The sequence below is a fragment of the Mytilus trossulus genome, chromosome 13, assembly GCF_036588685.1.
Source record: "Mytilus trossulus isolate FHL-02 chromosome 13, PNRI_Mtr1.1.1.hap1, whole genome shotgun sequence".
NCBI classification, from domain to species: Eukaryota; Metazoa; Mollusca; class Bivalvia; order Mytilida; family Mytilidae; genus Mytilus; species Mytilus trossulus.
The window spans coordinates 11,850,108-11,873,335 of record NC_086385.1 but is presented as its reverse complement, the minus strand read 5'-3'; the positions used below and the strand labels follow the sequence as shown (position 1 = coordinate 11,873,335).

General features: G+C 33.7%; 2 protein-coding genes across 2 annotated transcripts; both read left to right on the top strand.

Annotated features, from left to right (window-relative positions):
• Positions 1-484: 484 nt before the first annotated feature.
• On the top strand, positions 485-3,617 carry LOC134694868 (uncharacterized). Its single transcript, XM_063555970.1, has 2 exons — positions 485-599; positions 2,623-3,617. The coding sequence occupies exon 2, from the start codon at positions 2,653-2,655 to the stop codon at positions 3,613-3,615; it is 963 nt and encodes a 320-aa protein (XP_063412040.1). The 5' UTR covers positions 485-599; positions 2,623-2,652; the 3' UTR covers positions 3,616-3,617.
• Positions 3,618-6,413: 2,796 nt separating this feature from the next.
• Positions 6,414-16,640, top strand: LOC134695492 (uncharacterized). The gene is made up of 6 exons (XM_063556769.1): positions 6,414-6,768; positions 9,256-9,441; positions 10,554-10,705; positions 12,047-12,172; positions 14,220-14,313; positions 15,296-16,640. The coding sequence occupies exons 2-6, from the start codon at positions 9,282-9,284 to the stop codon at positions 15,391-15,393; spliced, it is 630 nt and encodes a 209-aa protein (XP_063412839.1). The 5' UTR covers positions 6,414-6,768; positions 9,256-9,281; the 3' UTR covers positions 15,394-16,640.
• Positions 16,641-23,228: the final 6,588 nt, after the last annotated feature.

The window sequence follows — 23,228 nt, the reverse complement described above, 5'->3', positions numbered from 1 at the left end:
AACGATCAAACGTGTTGGGGTCAAATCTATTTGGCGCTATAAATCTCAAACTTTACGTTTATCTAGTAACTAGTTCATAAGTTTAAAGAGAAAAAGACACTTAATAAGAAGCCTTGAGGAACATTTCTTGTTTGTGAAGCATATACATGTATAATATACATGACAAATTTAAAACCTTCTAGTTTTATTATATATTTGAGTTTATCTTTTATATATATATTTTATAAAAACGAAATTAATATAGATCGGAAGACGAAACTAAAATCAAAGCTGCTAATTTTCAATATTTTAGTTAAATAATTTGCCAACAAATCGACGAATTTTCCTTGTTTATATCAAATCTGAATTGTTGTATTCATATGCATTCTGTGATTTGAAAAAAAACAATCTTACACTTTTGAAAATATACAAAGGGCAGATAATCTTTAAAATTTATAAACGAATGAAGTAAAGCTTTTCGATCGATCTTTTTAGATTTCCTGTAGGGGTATTTTAATATTTCCTATTAATCTCAGATCGACATTTTAAATATTGACAGATAAAGAAAGCGATAAACATTGTCTTATCACCAAGGGTGAAATAATACGACTTGTCAAACGGTAAGTACACATTCACTTAAAATTTATGACCATTCTTTACAAATGTGCAGATATGTACAGAACTGCATATGATTCAAACTCAAGTTTATCTCAAAAATCGCATGTGGACTTTCGAATTCTAGTTTAAGGTTATGATTACAAGAGAATACATTTTTGTTAAAATGTACGTACTCCGATACTGACCTCGAAATTGAAACTATTTTTTACACGTGTCTAAAATCAACTTGAACATCGAATAAGATCCTGTAATTGAAATAGCATTGACAAAATGACTTTATGATCATGAAGAACGTATATATTTAATTTTTGAGGCGTCATAGTTTGACTAAAATTACTAAGTTATCTACCAGTATTAAATTAATTAAGAATAAGACGGAAATAATTTTACCTAATCTAAAGACAGGAAGCTAAATGCGGGTCAGCCAGTTTCTTGTCCAGTTCATGGTTATAGATGTTCATAGGGTAATTATACCATTTGTACAATTGCATGCTGTTTTAAGCCTTATAGTTAATTGATTAATGATCATAGGAATACGAAACTCACTATTTAAAACTAAGTTAAGATTTTTTGTAATTTTAAATATTCTCTAATTATAAGTAATGGGATAACTTTATTTGGTATGTGCGTACCTTGCAAGGTCCTCTTGCCCGTCAGACAGTTTTCACTTGACCTCGACCTCATTTCATTGATCAGTGAACAAGGTTAAGTTTAGGTGGTCAAGTCCATATCTTAGATACTATAAGCAATTGGTCTAGTATATTCGGTGTATGGAAGCACTGTAAGGTGTACCTGTCCAACTGGCAGGTGTCATCTGACCTTGACATCATTTTCATGGTTCAGTGGTTATAGTTAAGTTTTAGTGTTTTGGTCTGTTTTTCTTATACTGTATGCAATAGGTCTTCTATATTGTGTGTATGGAATAGTTGTAAGGTGTACAGGTCTACCTGGCAGGTTTCATATGACCTTGACCTCATTTTCATGGTTCAGTGGTCAAAGTTAAGTTTTTGAGTTTTGTCCTTTTTTTCTAATACTATATGCAATAGGTCAACTATATTTGGTGTATGGAAATATTTCATGATCTACATGTCAATCGCGCAGGTTTTATTTGACCTTAACCTCATTCTTTACGGTTTATTGCTCAGTGTTAAGCTTTTGTGTTTTGGTCTGTTTTTCTTAAACTATAAGCAATAAGTCAATTTTATTTGTTGTATGGAAGAATTGTTAGCTGTACATGCCTACCTGGCATGGTTCATCTGACCTTGACCTCATTTTCATGGTTCAAATGTCAATGTTTAGTTTTCTTGGTTTATGTTAAGTTTATGTGACGGTTGTAGTAAAGCTTTATTATTAGGACTATCAACACAATATCAATGATTAGTAAAGAAGGCGAGACATTTCAGTGTGTGCACTCTTGTATAGATTAGACCGTTGGTTTTCCCGTTTGAATGATTTTACACTAGTCATTTTGGGGCCTTTTATAGATTGCTGTTTTCGGTGTGAGCCAATGCTCTGTGTTGAAGACAGTACTTTGATCTATAATGGGGTTTCTTTTACAAATTGTGACTTGGATAGAGAGTTGTTTCATTGGCACTCATAACACAACTTCTTAGATCTATGTATATATTTATGGTATAAGATGTATTGCTTCTGGCTTGAAATAGACTATAAATAACTGCATGTTCCGATAGACGGAAAAACTGGTGGGAAAATGTACATTCACACCAAAAGACATTTAGACCAAAGAAAATTCCAAACTTGTGCGTTGTAAATAGACAGGTTTTATTTATAAGAGAATATATAAGGAGATGTCATATGAGTGCCAATGCGACACCGGAGTTCCAATGAAAGCCACCGTATCTTCAACAATAAAAAAAAACTCATACCGTACAGTCCCCTTTAAAAGACCCCAACATAAAAAGTGTGAAAATGAAATTGTATACTAGTTAGGTTGTCATAAAGACTATTTGTTATAGAAATAATATAAAGCAATTCATGTTAGTATTTTATTTTCCTTTTTTTCAGGTGTTCTTCAACTATAAGTGTTGCTATGAAATGAACGTTAAAAGAAAAGCCTGGGTAGCACGGCACTTCTTGAGATGGGTTAAATTTACATTGGTTTGTGTGCTGCTGCTTTCACTTCCCATGTTCTACCTCAATTTGAAACCTTATCAAGTCATGCCAAAATCTTTTATTTATGACGACGGCTGGCAACAAAGAGGAGTATGCAACTTTTCAAAAATATCTGCTGCGCAAATTACAACTTTGCATGACACCGACTTCGACCTGAATATGTTTGTTCATAATCCGAAAATGGATCAGATATCTGAAATATTGTACCATTCGAATAATTTAAAAGACGTCCCGTCCGCAAAGCTGGTTAAAGCATTTCTAGACGTGTTCACCGATATTGGTTACGTCATCGATATTGGAGCACATGTAGGTTCGATTTCTATTTTATCTGCTTTGATGGGGAAAAAAGTTATAGCTATTGACGCAGATAAGGACAATCTAAATCTCTTGTGTTCTTCTGTAGTAAATTCAAGATTGCAGAAAAACGTTGTCATAATTCATGGAGTCGTAGGCATGAGTCATAAGGCGGTCACATGGGCATATCAAACCAATGGAAACCACTCCGGAAATTACGTAGATACTGAAGATATCACGTGGTCGCAAAAATCTGGATCAAACTGGCGTTTAGAGGGTAGATCTCCTTTCATGCTGGACAATATGATTGACATGCTTCCAAACATGTCAGCCAGCAACGTTTTCGTCAACATTGATGTGAATGGCTACGAAAACATTGTGTTGTCTGGATCACATTTGTTTTTCAAGAAAACGAAAGTTAGAGGAGTTCTTATAAACTTTAAATATCACAAATCGAAACCATCAGGTAGCTTCATTGTTCAAATATTAAAGAAAACGGGTCTGCATCCATATTGCTATTTAAACAATACACTTGTCAATTTAGAAAAGTACAAAATAAGTGACTGGCCTGATCAAATAATGTGGATCTGAAGTTAATAGTCAATTGATTTTATATTATGTGTATTTTATTTTATTATGTTCTGAGACATCATGTTTTCGATGTCCATATTTTATAAAAATGAGAAAAGAAATCAATATAATGTTTTTTTTTATTGTGTATGATAAATATAGTTCACATTGCATTACTAGTATACATCATATATTTGTCATGTGAAAATCCCAAAACACGCCTCTGTCAATGTCTGACCGTTGATGTCCCGTTGCCCTACAGATAAACACTGATGTTTCTTTGATTCCAAAGTACTTTGCTGTTCCATTTGCAGTTTGAATAGTTTCTTCTGATAACTGTTACGGGGTATAGTTGAAAAAAGTAACGAAGAACATCATATTTTTACACAATAAACAATTAAGTACCATATGTACCTTACAAAAAAAGTGCTGTTGCTCTGTAGTGATTATTAACCGTGCTCAAAGTAAAACTTGAAAGTATTCAAGTATTCAATTTAAACTTTACATACCTTGTGACTTGGACGGAGAGTTTTCTCGACACCTTCTTATTTATATAAACAGTAGAATATTCGAATTTTCAATAATATACTGTACAATGTGTTTAGACACATCGCTAACCCTTCTTCGCCTACGATTTATAATGCTGTTGATTTTGTCACAAAACACGAAAATGATTGCGTCAAATTTGAGGGTAGACTATTAAGATCTAATAACATAATGTATTTCATATAGGAATTTCAAATATAAAAAAGAAGATGTAGTATGGTTGCCTATGAGACAAATGTCCACCGTTGAAGAGACCAAAATGACAGACATTAACAGACGAACGGACGGACGAACGAAGAGACGAACGGACGGACGCACAGACCAGAAAACATAAGGCATATAAATGGGGCATACAAATTAGGTAATATTTATATTACAGGTGCAAATTCTTTACGAATATGTAAACAATTCTAAACAGGGCTTGTAATAAAGGAAACGTAACCTAACAATTTCCCATGAAACGAAACTTTGGACCTTTGAACTTTGATACTTGAGTTCAATCTCGAGCACAGAATGTATCATTTTGAATATAATTATCAGACTGAGGCAAATTAGAAAACTGTGTCATTCTGGGACTAACATCTTTTTTCTGCATTTGATAAGGTTTAAAATAAAACCGCCTCCTCTTGGCTGTTCATACGTACCCTCAACGATTGTCATTGTTGAAGGCAATACTATGTATAGCAATCATGATAATTATATTATTTGAGACTACGCGGATAACATCAATATTGTATGACTGAGGGAATAATTTTAATTTGTTGTATAAAACAGCTTTGATAAAAAAAAAAGTGGAACATAATTGGTTAACGTGATAACTATTGGGATGCAGAAGCAAAAGTAGGAACAGGACTTGTGAAATGTATTTAAATTAACCATTTACAAAGCTCCCACAAAACAGAGGGGAAAAAAGGGGGGGGGGGTCTAACTCCGTCTCTTCGATATACATATATCATTGAAGGTTTGACCTTTTATTTGATTTGTTAAATAGAGTTTATTTCTTTATTGGTTTATTTTTTCGTGTTCTACTTGCCATATATATAAATGATACAAGGTAGATCAAGACACGCATGCAAAAAAAAGCGTCCTAGAACAGCACAGACTGATATTGGACACACAAACAACGAAATATAAAGATGAATAAAGTACCTAGACACGTAAAACGAAAGTGGAACGAGGGTAAAGACTGAGCAGTTGCTATAAGCATGCGTATCAACTCCAATATACTGGGACAAATATCTCGCATGGAAAGAATAATTGTAATCAAAACGGACAACCACAAATATCATAGAGAACGGAGTTGGTCTTTTTAGAAAAAAATTACCCATACACATAAGAAAAACGCAACAATGTGTCGGAATAACGGGCTGTCGGAGTAATGGGTTGTCGGAATAATGGGCTGTCGGAGTAATGGGTTGTCGGAAGAGTGGGCTGTCGGAGTAATGGGCTGTCGGAGTAATGGGCTGTCGGAATAATGGTTGTCGGACTAATGAGATGTCACCTATTTGGTTCGGCTAAATATAGAGCACTAGAACACACCCGTGATTAAATTTTAATATATAACTATGCGTATGCCTTTTTTAGTATTGGTATTGTCATCTGATAAAGTCATGCCGATAATAAGATGCACAGTTTTCTCTACTTTCAAAATCTTTCTGTTTGAACCCGTCGACCTGGAACCTATCAATTATTGGTAATATTAAAAATTTGGAAAACAAAAGGGCCTGGAATGGAGTATCTTTTACTCAACCGTATACAGCAAAATTCTAAATACACCGTTTGGTGGTGCGCCTGTCAGATGCGGAACGTACATAAGGTAATAGGTAACAGGTGAATATACTATTGGTATCGGTGTCGGATTCGACCCGGAACTTCTTAATTATTTGCAATATTAATTACGTGGAAAACAAAGGGGCCTGGAGTGGTGTAATTATTAAACAACACCATTGTACTATATTAGTTATATGTAAAGTTGAATTCTTTGATTCATCGTTTTTACGTGATGACGGCTGACAAATTGGACCTCGTAATTTTAGTATTATAGATACATATTCTGTGAAAATGCCAATATGATATTTTGATAATATAAGATTTTATCACAAATATACTCATTAACCCGATAGTCATTTTAAAATTTCCAACATGAGACGACAAATTATATAAAACTATGATTGTTCACTTCTCTATGACACAAAATAATGAATGGACACTTCGCCGTATTTCCAAAGTACTAAAGGAAGTAACTTATTATTATGTGTTTTGAGACAACCCCTCTGATTACATAGTATTATCAGTATACACACAACTACGGAAGTGGTTTAATGACTTTCCTCGTACAAATGTTAAACTTTATAAACTTTCTAAAAGTTGATTAGGACTGTATTATTTGTATTAAGGCTTATATTGTGTATTTGTGTCCTACATTCATAACAAAACGTTAGAAAACAATAGTTGATATTATTTTTAATCTAGTACGTACTAAGAAAGTGGGCGTGTATACATCAACAAGTTTTACTGATTAACGGACGATACTATGTATTGTACTTTGTAATGTTATACTTATGTCCATGTACAAAATGACATTTTTATAACCAGAAGCTATACGTGCAAATAGTTACATTTTTACAGGTAAGTTGTGTATTTTACACTTATAAATAAACGTAGTAAAATGTTTAAATACCGAAAAAGGGGGAGGACGTTCAATTTGTATATTGTACGATCTTTTACCTTTGCAGGACACGCATGTACACAATTGCTCAATTTAGAATTATAATAAGGAATTTCTCGACACTGACGCTTTATACAACCCTAGGCTAGATGGATACCATAATTTCCTACTGTTGGGAGCTATATAATATATAACATAAAAATGTGGCAATAAACCATAAATGCTTCACTAAATAGAAATATATCTCTAATTGTTCAAGGGCTTATTGTAATAAAATACAACCAACCATAAAGTAGTAAATGTTTTGGTATGTGTATGTATATTACGTATGATTTAATGTGGGTATTTAACTAACAGACGTCTGTTAGACAATACTATTTTGACATGTCCCCCCTACTAGATGTCATACAGATCGTAAGTACTTGTAACACAATGGACAACATTGTAACTCCTTGATTTGATCAGATATTGGTCAATCAGGATGACGAACTGGATTTTACTTCCCTCTTTATGAAAGTACTATATTACATAAGGGTTCTTAAAAACACATATATCGGAGGGTTTGGATGGGGTTAAATGATTAAAGACTAATGCCCTTAAAAAATGAAGATAAGAGAATATAACGGGCAAAAAAAAAAGAAGATTAGAGAAAAAAGGGGTTATTTTTTTGAAGATTAGAGGAAAAAGGGGGTTATTTTTTTGAAGATTAGAGGAAAAACGGGTTATTTTTTTGAAGATTAGAGGAAAAAGGGGTTATTTTTTTTGAAGATTAGAGAAAAAAGGGTGAAAACTAAATGTTTACAGAATAACAGACCCCATGCCCCCAAATCCAGACCCTCATATATATATATGGGCTAGGTCTGTCAAATTGTCCATGACCGAAGCTCTTTCAACATTACAACATTACTAACAGTTTATTCAATATTTATGAGGTCCCTCAATGGGGGGGGGGGGGGTCCTAGTAATCACATAATCACCATTTTTTTGCGAATATAATCACATTATCATTAAATATTTGCTTATCTTTAGTAATCAAATAATCATAAACTAAAAATACAGTCCTAGGTAATCAAATAATCATGAAATATTTGGTTTAATAATCAATAATCATTAAAAAAACGGCCAAGTAATCACATAATCAAAAACCCCATGAGGGCCCTCATTTATCAACAATTAACATTGACTTTCAGCTAGAGTTCGTGAGGTAACATTGGATTTAAATTATCTTTTAGGAAGGAAGGGGGGGGGGGGGGGGGTAACTAGGATGAATCTTGTCCTGACTTTGTTTTTTTTACAATTTTCAATTCAATTTAATTCAAATCTTTATTACCATAAAACTACATATTTATAGTATGTGACAAAATGAAAATAAAAAATAACAACAAGATCATTAGTATACACAATAAAAGTAAATATTTTAAGAGTCCCCTGTCCTCAGTTCAATATACTGTTTTAAAAAGGATCCTACGGCTTATTTACATGAATGTGTTAAATTGGGTTGAGAATATATGTTATTTTATCTTTGTCATTTAAATTTATAAAGTGGATATTATCATTTATAAAAAAAACAACCAAAAAACTTTTCTATTATTATGGTTTCTATTACAATATAAAATGAAATGAATTTACATAAATTGTCATCCTGCTTATTATTTATGCAAAGTGTGTCATCCCGCATTTATTTACTCAAACTTCATGTTCTGCCTCTAATTTTTTTCAAATTTTATCCTAGACACCTCCTACCAAATATTTAAATCAAATGCCCCCTACCCCCATTTCAAATAGTAGCTCTCTTATGGCGAAACTATTACTCTAGGTCCCGCTCTAGATGCTATATGGTAACGCGTGATTGCCAGTGACAAATATTACACGCCTATTCATGACAAAAACAAATTATCGATAGATTTTTCAAACTTGGTCGACCTTGATAAAGGATGAAAACTTCGTTTGAGAACAAATTAAAAAGTGAGTATAAATCATTAGGGTTTGAGTCATGCCTTACACTCTCCCCATTCCTCCATTACTATACAGTTATGCAACCCCCGAATTGAAACAGCCGATTGTCCATTTGTGTATTGTAGTATAGTCCAGCTTAACCAACGTTTAACACGCGACATGATCTGATTACCCTTCCGGAGCACATGCGACCTTGGCTCGTGTTGCTATGTCTTTACCTTTTTATGTGGTGTTTTAAAAACTCCACGTAGTCTGATCGTTCTTCTGTTTTTACCATGTCATTGTCATTTTATGTCTCTCCTTTACAAGTGGCGGATTTATGGAGCCCATGCGGTCAATAATTTTGTGTGACACGTTTGGTTGCTTATTTAGGGAATGACTGACGCACGACTGGAGCGGGTCTCCTCTAATGCAGTCAGTAGGCTCCTAGTTTGGATATTTCTGGATCCATACTGCTTATAATTATATAATGACATTTTATTTTAATTTAGATCTTAGATCCCCATGTTAAAAAAACATGACCCAACGTTCACAGCCAAAACAACCTTCAGCAGGAGGATCAAAATCAAAACAGATAAAACTGGTTCTTCTTGGAGAATCCGGAGTTGGTAAATCGAGTATAGCCCTTCGCTATGTGAGGGGAGAATTCAACGAGAACGGCGAAGCTACTATTGGTGGTCAGTATATCATTGTGTATGATATATAATCTATTGTAAAATTCTAACAAAGGAATGTAATTTTTGTCCCGTTGATTTTTCTGCTTAAAATTTATTAAGAAGTACAGCGACTGATATCAGAGTGTAAAACACGATAGAAATAAGTGCAGCGACTGATATAAGACTGTAAAACACGATAAAAATAAGTACAGCGACTGGTACGAGAGTGTAAAACACGATAGAAATAAGTGCAGCGACTGATATTAGACTGTAAAACACGATAAAAATAAGTACAGCGACTGGTATGAGAGTAACATGAGAAAAATAAGTACAGCGACTGATACTAGACTGTGAACACGATAAAAATAAGTACAGCGACTGATATTAGACTGTAAAACACGATAAAAAAAAGTACAGCGACTGATATTAGAATGTAAACACGAGAAAATTAAGTACAGCGACTGATTTTAGAGGGTGAAACACGACAAAAACAGATATTGGAGTGTAAAACACGAGAAAAGGAAGTACAGCGACTGATATTAGAGCGTAAAAACACGAGAAAAATAAGTACAGCGACTGATACTTGACTGTAAACACGAGAAAAATAAGTACAGCGACTGATATTAGAGTAAAACACGAGAAAAATAAGTACAGTGACTGATAATAGACTGTAAACACGATACAAAAAAGTACAGCGACTGATATTAGACTGTAAAACACGAGAAAAATAGGTACAGCGACTGATATTAGAGTGTAGAACACGATAAAAATCAGTACAGCGACTGTTATTAGAGTGTAAATGTAAATCTTCTTTAGAACGATCGTCCTGAACGTTTAGCAATATGCGGAATAAAAAAAATAATAAGTTGAGATAAAGCACTTGATTTAAATAAATTAAACAATCAATGTAATATGATTACAAACTAGACAACCTTCCACTAAAGACCAACTGAGGTAAAAAAAAAACACCAAAATTTACAAATCTCAATTTTACAAATACCAGTTACCGTGATGCCTTCAAAAATGAACAAAATCCATTCACATATCGAGCTATAAAAGGCCACGAAATGACAAATGTAAAACAATTCAAACGAGAAAACCAGTATATCAGGTGCTATCCTTTGAATTTACAGCTGCATTTTTAACAAAGACCGTCAACGTAAAAGGCCAAAGTGTTAAATTTGACATCTGGGATACTGCTGGGCAAGAACGTTATCACAGCTTAGCTCCTATGTATTACAGAGGGGCACCAGCAGCAATTATTGTGTACGACGTCACGAGTAAGGTGAGTCATAAAGGAAACGTTTTATTCCATACTTACAAATTTTGGAAGAAATTGTTTGTTTTAAACGACGAATACCTTACATTTCTTGGAATACATTTTACAACTAAAAACCAGAGCTCTAACAGATGGAACAAAATAAAAAATGAAATTACCTAGAGAGCAAGAAAAAAATCAAATAAACTCATTAAAGACTGGCACAAAAAAAAACCAAACTCATCACGAAAAGAAGAATAATCTTTACAGTAATACAAAGATAACTATATTGATTGATCGATTTTTACCCAACTTACTGAACTATTAGGTGTTATCAGCGGAGGAACTCGGAGTTCTTGGAAATAAAGATCGACCTTCGGTTGGAAAACTTAAATTCTAGTCATCTGCAGGGTTGAGAGGGGGCATGGCATTTTTAGGGACGTCGTGTTCGGGTGTTTTTAAGCTCGGGATTACGGGATTGATCCCTTCGGGTCCAGGGAATTCTTTTTTTCGAAATTCGGGATGTCGTGATTTAAATTTCTTTAAATTCGGGACCTTGGGATTTCATGTTTTAAAGCCCGGGACCCTCCTACCTCCCTCAGGGTTCAACTACAGGGTTGACAGATAAGTGATACATGCATTTGTTGAACTTCAGTCACAGATATTCACAGAAAGTTAGGATACTTAGCACAAAACTATAAAAAAAAAAAAGCCAGAATGATTGCATGTGCTCTCCGCATTGGTAAACAGTTTCTTATTCAATATTCACCTATACTAGTATCATATTTAATATTTAGTACATATTTAATAGTGTCAGACCACGGTTTTACTAATATCATTAAGTGAATCAGTGTCATTTTAGATTTTAGACTATTTTTAACGAAGTATCAAAGTGAATAACTTTTAATATCGTCCGTGTAAAATAAGCCCATCGTCTTTTAATATATGCAATTGCGTTTTATACTGTGAAATAACAAAGTGATTTTAGCTGTATAAGTCCGTGTAATATAAGCCTATTATGTAAAATCAAGAAATTGATGTGCTCCTAACCACAGGAGGAAGTTACTGAAAGAAGAAGAAGTATCAAAGTTTAGAGATTATGAATAGGAGACATATTAAAACCATGTTCTCTCATATCTTATAAATGTTACATCTGGGTTGGGTTTAGTCTTAACTGATTGCATTAATACTGAAAAAACGTTTACAGACGTCATAAAAATAAAGATCGCATACCTTTCTCTCAATGCTTCACATTTGTTCGTACGCCTGTCTCTTTTACGATTGATGTATCCTGTTATTTTATTGATCAATAAGGCTTTGCTTTTGAAATATCAACCATGATAACATTTTTGTTCAATCAATTTTCAGTCATCTTTTACCAGAGCACAAGCCTGGATTAAGGAACTACTTCAGCAAGCGAATTCACAAATGGTGATTTGCCTAGCAGGAAATAAGGCTGACATGGCGTCTGAAACCCGCACTGTTAGTAGGGAGGTGGGTATCTTACAACTATTTAAAGGAAAATTAAATGTCGGAATGTGTTAACAATATGCATTAAGGAGATAACTGTACAGTATTATAGCCTAGATAGCATCATTCTGGATTTGATGGTCGCAAATAAAGTTTACTGGCAACGCGTGAAATTGAAGGACTTCCAACGTAGGATTGTGTTTTCAATTCATTTACAATGCAACTTTTTATGCCCCCTTTGTGGGCATTATGTTTTCTTGTCTGTGAATCCATCCGTCCGTTTGTTCGTCCGTCCGTTCGTTCGTTCGTCCATCCGTTCTTTCGTTCGTCTGCCCCCATATGCAACTATTCCAGTCATAATTAGGTTCGATAACTCTGTATGTGACTGGTTTAATTATGGTTATGTAAAATGTACTGGTTACCCAAGTAATAGTTTCAAAAAATATATATATAGATATTGCATCTTTGTTTCAACCCATCCGTGGTTTCCTTTCGTTGATATAAAATATTATCATAAAATGATTTCATAAACAATCGTATAATACTAATATATATATTAAGTCTTAACAAAATTTACATCGTGATTAGGTCACGTTGCCATGTTTGTTTTGTTTGATCACGTTGATGACTTAATTAATATCTCCACAATCTTGCTTTATCCTTAATTATCATACGAGTTACAATAACGTGTCATATTTAATTGCAATACAAACAGTTAAATCTTATTGAATTATTTGCATGTGTAAACTAAGTGTCGAACATCCTCTACGTTTGAAATTATTTGGTCGCCATTTTGTTACATGTAACTTCGAAATTTTATCAAAATAAATAGCATGTATCCACTTTCACAGAGGGCAATAGTGTTTAAATCTATGCTGCATTAAGGTAAGACAATTATTGAAAAGACATGCATCTAACAATTTTACGATTTTCATCGTACAAATCTTCAAAAATGTATATGTCCATGTCGCCCCACGCTATCAATGTTCTAAACTACATGGTCGGTGAATCTAAATCTTTATTTTTAGTGTGAGAGACTGTTTCTAATAAATATATTGAAGAACATGTGAAAAAAGAAATTTCTTAAGTACAAAAAGACACACTTTGATAAATATTTGAAATATTACTTTTTGATTTATAACTAAATGAATACCGGCATGTCGTGTCGTTATGAACCTTCAACAGTGTCCGCCATTTTGAAAATATTGCTGAAGACTGCCAAAATATGAACTTTTCAAACAAATTTCGAAGCAAAAAGTTTAATACCTGAACTGATATGGTTTGCCATTTACTTTAAATAAATATGTTGTCGATCTTTTTAGAGGTTGGAAGGATATAAGTAACAATAAATTAATTGAGAAAATTGATTTTACAAAAAGGTCCCATTGCAATTTTGTCGAGTTTTAACGAAGATGTCATTGTCAACGGAGGCTGTGTGGCTATGTCACCTCAATTTTCAAACTTATTTCGAAGCACGAAATCATATTTCTGAACTGAAACTTAAAACATATTTAATTGTAAAAATTCATAAACTGTAAAACGCGGGGTTAGAAGGAAAAATATACTTTATAAAAAAAAAGTTATGACCGTTTTATCTATGTACCCCGTTCACTTTCATTGATGATCTATCGGCCATTAATGATATACAACAGAAGTGTAAAAGTCACGTGATGACGGAGATAGTTGGATATGGCTTCAGGTTAAAGTTTTTGGTAGAGGTAGTTTTTGATGAAGTTGAAGTCCAATCAACTTGAAACTTAGTAGACATGTTCCTTATGATATGATCTTTTTAATTTGAATGCCAACTCAGAGATTTTATCCCATTTTCACGGTCCACTGAACATAAAAATTGATAGTAAGGATGGGGCATCCGTGTACTTGGGACACATTCTTGTTTTCCATTCGTTAAAAAACGCAATGATAAATGCATGCAATAATTTCTGAATATACGTTCCACTTTTATACAGCACATCTATAATGGATAACATACTAGTATACATATTATTTAATTTGTGAATGAAATTATGATTATATATGTCTATTTACTATTATTGGAACTATTTTGTTTCAGGAAGGAAAAGATCACGCGGAAGAACATGGTTTATTGTTTACAGAGACGTCAGCCAAAACTGGTTTGAATGTAGAGGATATGTTTATTAATTTAGGTAAATTGTAAATTTTATCATTTATACCATAAAAGTGAGAGGTTTAGCGCTATAAAACCAGGTTCAATCAATCATTTTCTACATTTGAAAATGCCTGTACCAATTCCGGAATATGACAGTTGTTGTCCTTCGTTTGATGTGTTTTATCCGACTTTTCGTTTTGACTTTCCTCGGAGTTCATTATTTTTGTGAATTTAGTTTTTATCTCTTCTTCACAGTCTTAGAACTTATTACTTGACAAAAAATGTTTTAAAGTCTACTTTTGTTAATATTTTGAAGGCAGCGAGACCAGAAAAATATTTCGATATACCCGTAATTCGGGAATTCAGAAAATTTAATGGAGCAAGACGAAAATTATTTTGGACGATTTTATGGCATACAAATCATGTAAATCGAGAGAAACATCAAATTGTATTGTTTACTATAAAAAAGGGGTTGTCTGAAGCATGAGCACTATCCCGTCACCCGTCACCGGAAAAAAACTCGTCAATTATGCGCGCCTTTATGACGTCATTCACAGTAGATTGGATTGTCTGTATCCCTGCACTATTAACGTTCATCAAGCGTGTTAGTGATCGTCATTGTGTAGAATTAACAAGAAATAATGATTGTTTTGTAAGTACCTAACCACCTTCTCACATTTCCCTAATGACAGCAGCGCTGATTGTCAATTATGAGAATTTAGTTTGCCAAATAATTCGAGCAATATAGTATTATAGTTTTCCAACCACTAGCTCGATCATTATTGGAACGGAAGTTACGGTGCCCCTAAATGGAAATGCATCGAACTCGAAAGGTGTCTATTAATACATGCAACTTGACGACTTTGTCGTTTGAACCACTGCACAAAATGGATCTTTCAAACACAAAAAAATTCACACACTTTGTAAATATCCTCCCATATCTCAACTTTACCATAATTTTACAAAGAATATTGTTACTCAATGTCTTTAGTACTTATATATTTGTTTTACACTTCTAGCTGCAAAAATTGTTGCCACAACGATGTCACCTGGCAACGACATAGAAGAAAATGTCCGATTAGAAGAATCAGGCAAGAAGTCGGGTGGATGTTGTTAGTACATACCACGTGGTACACGTGGTACAGGCAAACATTCCTACTGTGATATCAACTTTGTTTTAAAAATATTAACCTTGCCTTGACCTTCATTACACTTGTCACTCATTTTGGAAAGTTGTTATTGACTTTTTATTATTTCCTAACATAATGCGGAATACTGACATGTTATGAACAAATGGCAATACGTACATGTGTATTCGTGCACTGTTACAAAAAACAGACTTCATTAAAATACTCTATTTATTTTATTAATTGGTCATTTATACAATTTAATATTGGGCAGTCATTGTTGAAAACATTTTGTTTTAAAAAAGTCAATTCACGAAGAATCGGATACTGATTACTGATTAATATTCAATAGCAAAAAAATAAAGTTATTTGATATTTTTTTAAAGTTTGACAGAAAACAATTGTTAATCTTTATATACAGTTATGATTCGTTTTGATTATAAAATTTCTTAGAGCTTGAAATTGTTGATTTAGATACAAGAATGTTCAGTTGATTAATACAATTGTGTGAAATTTTCTTCAAACATTTGTTTTTAGAAAATTAGCCAGTATAAATGGTTGTTGATTAAAAATGAAGGGGCTGGAACTAAAACGCAGTTATTAATTCGTAGCCTACTTACTGCCATGTGTACTTTCAAAAATTGTTTTTAAAAGCATATTGATCATAGAAGTTAAATAAATTTCATCATGCGTTTTGAATAATAATTTCATTTGTTTTTTTACTTGACCCGTAATCTTAATTAATTTTTTAATTAATTTTTTTTTGCATGCTATGTGAAACAAATTCTGATTGTGTTATAAATAATGTACATATTGTTTTTATAAACCATAAATTAGATATGAAACCAAGAACATATTTATAAACTTAATTGTAATAAAATATCATGACGTCGTTTGCAGTTAACTTTTTACAATGTATATGATTTAGTTTGGCATGTGACACGTCTTTTGATTGGCCCATAGACATAATCTTTTCATTTGGCCGTGACGTCATCAACGTCTTTTCATAAAAAATGGAATCTGGAATTTAATGATAAGGAATAACTGTAATATTGTTTTTTTCTGTTCATTATCACCTAAATAATGTAGTGCACACTCTAATAATAACCAGCATTGCACCACATGTTTAATGTTATTTTGAATGGACATGCAACATATTAGTAATTCCTTAAATAACATTACATGTCTCATTTTAAGCGAATATGTATTTAATTCCCATTAAACCAATATATTTAGAGTGAAATATGCATTAGATAATGCTGAATTTGTCATTTTAATGTATAATTAACATTGCCATTAAAGCGGGAGGTTTGGCATGCCACAAAACCTGGTTCAACCTACCATTTTCCCTCTTTAAAATGCCATGTACCAATTAAGTCAGGAATAAGACCATTGTAATATTATAGTTCTTTCTGTGTGTGTTACCTTTTAATGCTGTGTTTCTGTTGTGTCGTATTTCTCTTATATTTGATACGTTTCCCTCAGTTTAAGTTTGTAACACGGATTTGTTTTTTCTCTATCGATTTATGAATTTTCGAACAGTGGTCTAATACTGTTGCCTGTTTGAGAATAAGGCTGGATTTATTTCGGACACAATGCTATCATGTTTAGAATTTAAACAGATACAGTGAAACCTGTTTAAACCGAACCTTATCGGGTCTTAGGATTTTGTTCGGTTTTGGCCGATGTTCGGTTTCATCAGGTTCACAACGTACATAATTTGATATCACATTGCTTACGAACATGTTTGGTTTATTCAGGTTTTCGGTTTATACAGGATTCGGTTTAGTCAGGTTTCACTGTACTTAGGTTTCAACTCTTTAAGGCATGCGCCGAAGAGAGGCGAAATATACCTGTGGAACACTCAAACTCATAAGTAAAAAAAAAACTGAATCGTCATGTCATAAAAGAAAAAGACAAAAAGACAAACAACAGTACAAAACACACAATATAGAAAACTTAAGACTGAGCAACACGAATCCATAAAATTAACCGGGGATGATCTCAGGTCAAGTACATTCTACTCCACATGTAGTCCGGAGAATACTCTGACGTCCAACGGCTGTTTTGCCAGACAAGCTGGGGCCCTTGGACGTCAGAGCTCGTCCCATATCAAAAAGTGGATATTTGCCCACTCAAAATAGATGCGCTGCTTCGTCGCTTCTGGTGCCTACTGACGGTCTTGGAATGATATAAATCGGGCATCAATCTGTTCATTTTTCATTTATCTCTTCATTTATGTAAGTTTAACCTACCTGCTAGCCTTTAGTTTTCCATATTTTAACAGTTTTCACAGAAACCCATCCATTTTGGCATTTTGACTTTCACTTTCAAATGGACGTCAAGTTACGAGAGAGTTCGTGGTCTCGAGATTCCAAATATGCAAATATTTATATTTTTTCACCTCCTTTATAGGAGATCGATGGTTAACATTTAGACGCCAACCACGATTTGTCACCTCCTTTACAGGAGATCGGTATGAAGCATTTAGTTCCGACCACGTTACAATCGGAAGCTCTCGAACATTGAGGTAAATTGCATCGTAAATGAAAGAGGTGTTACATTATGGTCATTTGCATAAATCATTACTGTTTTCTCGAGGTCACGTGATAATCTTTGAAAATGAAAGACAAAATGCCGAAATGGATGGGTCTCTGTGAAAACTGTTAAAATATGGAAAAATAAAGGCTGGAAGGTAGGTGAAAAATACACAAATGAAGAGATAAATGAAAAATGAACAGAGTTATGCCCGATTTATATCCTTCCAAGGACGTCAGTAGACACCAGAAGCGACGAAGCAGCGCATCTATTTTGGGTGGGCAAATATCCACTGTTTGATGATATGGGACGAGCTCTGACGTCCCATGGCCCCAGCTTGTCTGGCAAAACAGCCGTTGGACGTCAGAGTAATCTCGAACTACTCCACATGTGACACAAGCCGTTTTGCTTACTGTAAACCAACTTATTTTCACGGATACGTACTTTATTTTGCGTTATATCAATTCTAGTCCATTTCGCGGCTTTTAAAATTCGAGATTTTCTTATTTACTTGATGTAGATTAATAAAGATTTACTTATTCGCGACGATTTACATTCGCGTTATTTTTCTCCTCGCGAAAGTCTTGAAAATAAATTGCTCGCGAAGATACGTTGGTTTACAGTTTTTTAGAACAAACTGTATGATGAGTTTAATTCGAAAGGTCACATTCGGGAAACAGAGGACGGGATTGTTGTTACAACCCATCCATCCCCATCTGTAAAACAAATATTCCGTAACAATCAACTCATGTTGGCGTTTGCAAAATTTTTGAACGGATGATTTCATCTTCACCATTTTATAGCTTCCTTGTGACCTCCAACCCTCTATCAATGAGATCAAGACCACCTGGGAGATATGCGTGCGCAGCTGGAATATTGCAATATAGAATTGGGAAAGTTTTGTTTTCAACCGACCCTCATTGTCAATTTCTAGATGTAAGTCAAGATATACAGACTTTGTAGTATCTGTTGTTTTCTTTATAAAAAAATCGATTGGATAAATGCGCGTCTGTTTAGTTAACGCATCATTGTAAATATAACGGAATTTGATGAGACTGTCTGACAGTCATTAAATTGAGAGGTTTAGCACTATGAAAAAAGGTTTAATCCACAATTTTCTTCATTTGAAAATGCCTGTACCAAGTCAGGAATACAATGCGTGAACATTGTAAAGTGTTATTTTCATTTTTTCTTTCTTATTTTAAACATAGTTGTGGGAGTATTGTTATTGTTGAATTGCTTGAATAGCACTAAATTATACAGATGGTTTTATTAATTGTGACTGTTTATTTAACGCATCATGTAAATATAACGGAATTTGATGAGACTGTTATTAAAGTGAGAGGGTTAGCCCTATAGAACCAGGTTTAATCCACCATTTTCTACATTTGAAATATGACAGTTCTTGTCCATTCGTTTTTGAGGTGTTTTGTTATTTGATTTTGCCATGTGATTATGGACTTTCCTAATTGATTTTCCTCTGAGTTCAGTATTTTTGTGATTTTACTTTTTGCAAATGAAATTTCATGCTGTAGAAAATCGGACAAATTGGCCACAGTTTTTATTAACTATCTTCCAATGCGAATCTAGGTTGTAGCAGCAGTACCGATATCGTTTCAGCAGGCAAGGTACTTATTTTTGATCATTTTATAACCTTTTTTAAAATTGTAGCTACGTTTTCGAGGTTTGACTTGTTTTAAGTTTAAAAGTATTTGGATGGAAATTTTAAATACAGAAAGTCGAATCACAAAATATTAAACTATGAATTAATTCTCCGCCATCCTTACCATTAATCTTAAACTTAGTGACATAAAAATTAAATTGCTGTTACGAAAGTGTCAGGATGATTAGGGATTCTTCATTTCTGCAATCTTTATTTTTCTTTTGTTCATTTCTCTCTTTTTTGTAAATCCCCTTCACATGTCATATGTAATTGTAGGAATTCAGATACAGGTAATTAAGAATGATCTGGAGTCTTAAGGTACAAACATCTATACTTTTAAACGAGAAGACCTCATTTTGGGTGTCGCTTCTCTTCTTTCCACGATAAACTAATCATCATGCCTCTGTGTCCTATGGGAACAGTGCATAATCGCATTTGTCATCCATTCATATGATTATTCAGATTGAGTTATTTTGGGTGAAAAACCGAGAAAAAGACGTCCGGATATGTTTTCGTCATTGGGCGAAATTTTAAGTCAGATTAGACTTCCGGTTTGCGTTTTTCTGTATACTTTGAACAAACATTAATACTACGATTACAGTGTATTTTCTGTCTTATATCCGTCATTGGACGAAATATAAGTCAGATTAGACTTCCGGTTTGCGTTTTTCTGTATACTTTGAACATACATTAATACTACGAATACAGTGTATTTTCTGTCTTATATCCGTCATTGGACGAAATATAAGTCAGATTAGACCTCCAGTTTGCGTTTTTCTTTTTACTTTGAAACAAATACATATACTACGATTGAAGTGTATTTCTGTCTGATATCATTTTCAAAATTGCTATCCACGGCAGTCACAGGGTTTATTTAATAGAGAGGGTCTGAATAATATATCAATGACCGCTGTGGATCAATTATTAAACTGAAGATTGACTGTAAAAAGAAAATACACTTTCGGGACGTCTGGAACGGGTGTTTTTAAGATTGAAATTTCAGGATTGACCATTTCGGGATCCGGGATTTAATTTTTTCGAATTTCGGGATGTCGAGATATTCAATTTGTAAAATAAATTCAGAACCTTGGGATTTCATGTTTTTAAGCCCGGGATATTAGGATCAGGGCCCCTCCGCAGTGGCGGATCCAGAAAATTTCATACGCAGGGGCCCGTTGACTGCCTAAGAGGGACCCGCTCCGGTCATGCTAAATCCGCCTCTGCCCAGATCCCCCCTTTAATGAATGTTCATAATACACAGATAAGCGCTAAAAGTATTCATGTGTCATTAAAATTAATAGAGAACAAACAAAAAAAAGAAAGATTTTTTTGTGGAAAAAGGAGGAGCCGAACTAGAAAAACAATTATCCTGTCCAAAATTACCTATGACTTTTGATACCTTTTCTGAAATTCTCTAAAGTCACTAAATGTTTTACAAAAAAAAAAGATGTGGTTTGAATGCCTATAAGACAGCTCTCCACAAGAGACCAAAATGACACCGAAATTAACATTTAAAGGTCACCTTACGGCCTTCAACAATAAGCAAAAGCCGATACTGCATAGTGTGATATAAAAGGCCCCGAAATGACAATGTAAAACAATTCAAATTAGAAAACTAACAGCCTTATTTACGTACAAAAAATGAACGAAAAACAAATATCACTGAACCACTGAATTACAGGCTCCTGACTGGAATGTTCATAATACATCTATAATACTAAAATTACGAGGTCCAATTTGTCAGCCGTCATCACGTAAAAACGACGAATCAAAGAATTCAACTTTATATATGACTAATATAGTACAAATGTGTAGATTAAAAATTACACCACTCCAGGCCCTTTTGTTTTCCACGTAATTAATATTGCCAATAATTAAGAAGTTCCGGGTCGAGTCCGATACCGATACCAATAGTATATTCATCTGTTACCTATTACCTTATCTATACGTTCTGCATTTGACAGGCGCACCACCAAACGGTGTATATACACGGGTCATAACCACAGGGTTGACACTACTAAATTGTCAAATGGTTACCTATTGTAGTATTTTAATCAGTAAGACTTTATAAGATAACAATACGAATACTAAAAATAAGGCGTATAGGTACAGTTTTCAATTTGTTAGCGGGCATGACGTAAAACAGCGAATCAAAGAATTCAACTTTATTTATAACTAATATAGGACAATACTGTTGATTAAAAGAATACTCCATCCCAGGACCTTTTGTTTTCCAAATAATTAATATTACCAATAATTGATAAGTTCCAGTTAGACGGGTTCAAACAGAAAGATTTGAAAGCAGAGACAACTGTGATAACTATCTTATAATCGGCATGACTTTATCAGATGACAATACTAATACAAAAATAAGTCTTGCGCATAGTTATATACTTTAATTCAGTCACGGACCCGCGCTATCACGATATCACGGGTGTGTTCTAGTGTACACTAAATATATGTTCATAATGAAATTAATAGAAAACAAAAAATGGGAATTTTGGAAATAAAGAAGGAGGGTTAAACAAACATTTTCCTGTCCCCAAGTACCTATGACTTTTGAAACTTTTCCTGAAATTCTCAAGTCATTAAATCTTTTACAAAATTCTTCCTACAACACTTTACATTCTTTCAAATACGCTCTGAATGCCCGCGATTTCGCGGGTGTGTTATAGTTGATATTAAAAGACCGTATCCGGATAAAGTTTTGATATTGATCGGTCCTTTGATATCATTCGATATTTTTCTTGTACTATTAATTGTATTTTCGTATGGAAATATAAGAGTATATTTAGATTAACAAATTGTTTTGGTGAAGTAGGTAGTCAGAGATTTCAGATTGTTTTCTATGGTTTTGTGACCTTGTTTTTCTTTTGGTTTGGGCCTGGAGTTGTCAGTTTATCTCGATTAGACCATTGTTTTTTTTCTGTTTGAATGGTTAAACAATAGTGATGTTTGGACCCTTTATAGCTTGCGGTTCGATGTGAGCCAAGGTTTTGTGTTTAAAGCCGTACTTTGATCTAAAACGGTTTGATTTACTTTTGATTTAACGGATTTGTTATAACATGAGCAACACGACGGGTGCCACATGTGGAGCAGGATCTGCTTACCCTTTCGAAGCACCTGAGATCACCCTTAGTTTTTGGTGGGGTTTGTGTTGTTTATTCTTTAGTTTTCTATGTTGTGTCATGTGTACTATTGTTTGTCTGTTTGTCTTTTTTCATTTTTTTGCCATGGCATTGTGAGTTTATTTTGACTGATGAGTTTGACTGTTCCTTTGGTATCTTTTTTCCCTCTCTTTCAACATTGAAAACAAAAGTCCGATAAAAACGTTGAATATAGTTGATATGAACTATCGAAGTCTTATAACCAGCAGCATTAACACATTAAAATATCTTTGAATATTAAGTATCACCCCAATAAAGGCGTGGTTTGTGAATCGGCTTTATTTACAAAGTGCAACCTAAAGTGTGTATAGAATTGAAATACTCTCGCTACATTTTTTCTTATTTCTTGGAGGAATTGGTTAGATAAAATATTTACTTTGATTTGTGAAATGGATAAACACATATTCATAACCGACATTTGAGAGAAAGTGCAATAATCTTACTAAAAAAATTATTT

Bases quoted from the DNA above. Each gene is read 5' to 3' on its own strand.
- LOC134694868 (XM_063555970.1), top strand. From the start codon at position 2,653: ATGAACGTTAAAAGAAAAGCCTGGGTAGCACGGCACTTCTTGAGATGG.
- LOC134695492 (XM_063556769.1), top strand. From the start codon at position 9,282: ATGACCCAACGTTCACAGCCAAAACAACCTTCAGCAGGAGGATCAAAA. The intron at 10,706-12,046 runs GTGAGTCATAAA...ATCAATTTTCAG, and splicing joins TGTACGACGTCACGAGTAAG to TCATCTTTTACCAGAGCACA. The intron at 12,173-14,219 runs GTGGGTATCTTA...ATTTTGTTTCAG, and splicing joins CCCGCACTGTTAGTAGGGAG to GAAGGAAAAGATCACGCGGA.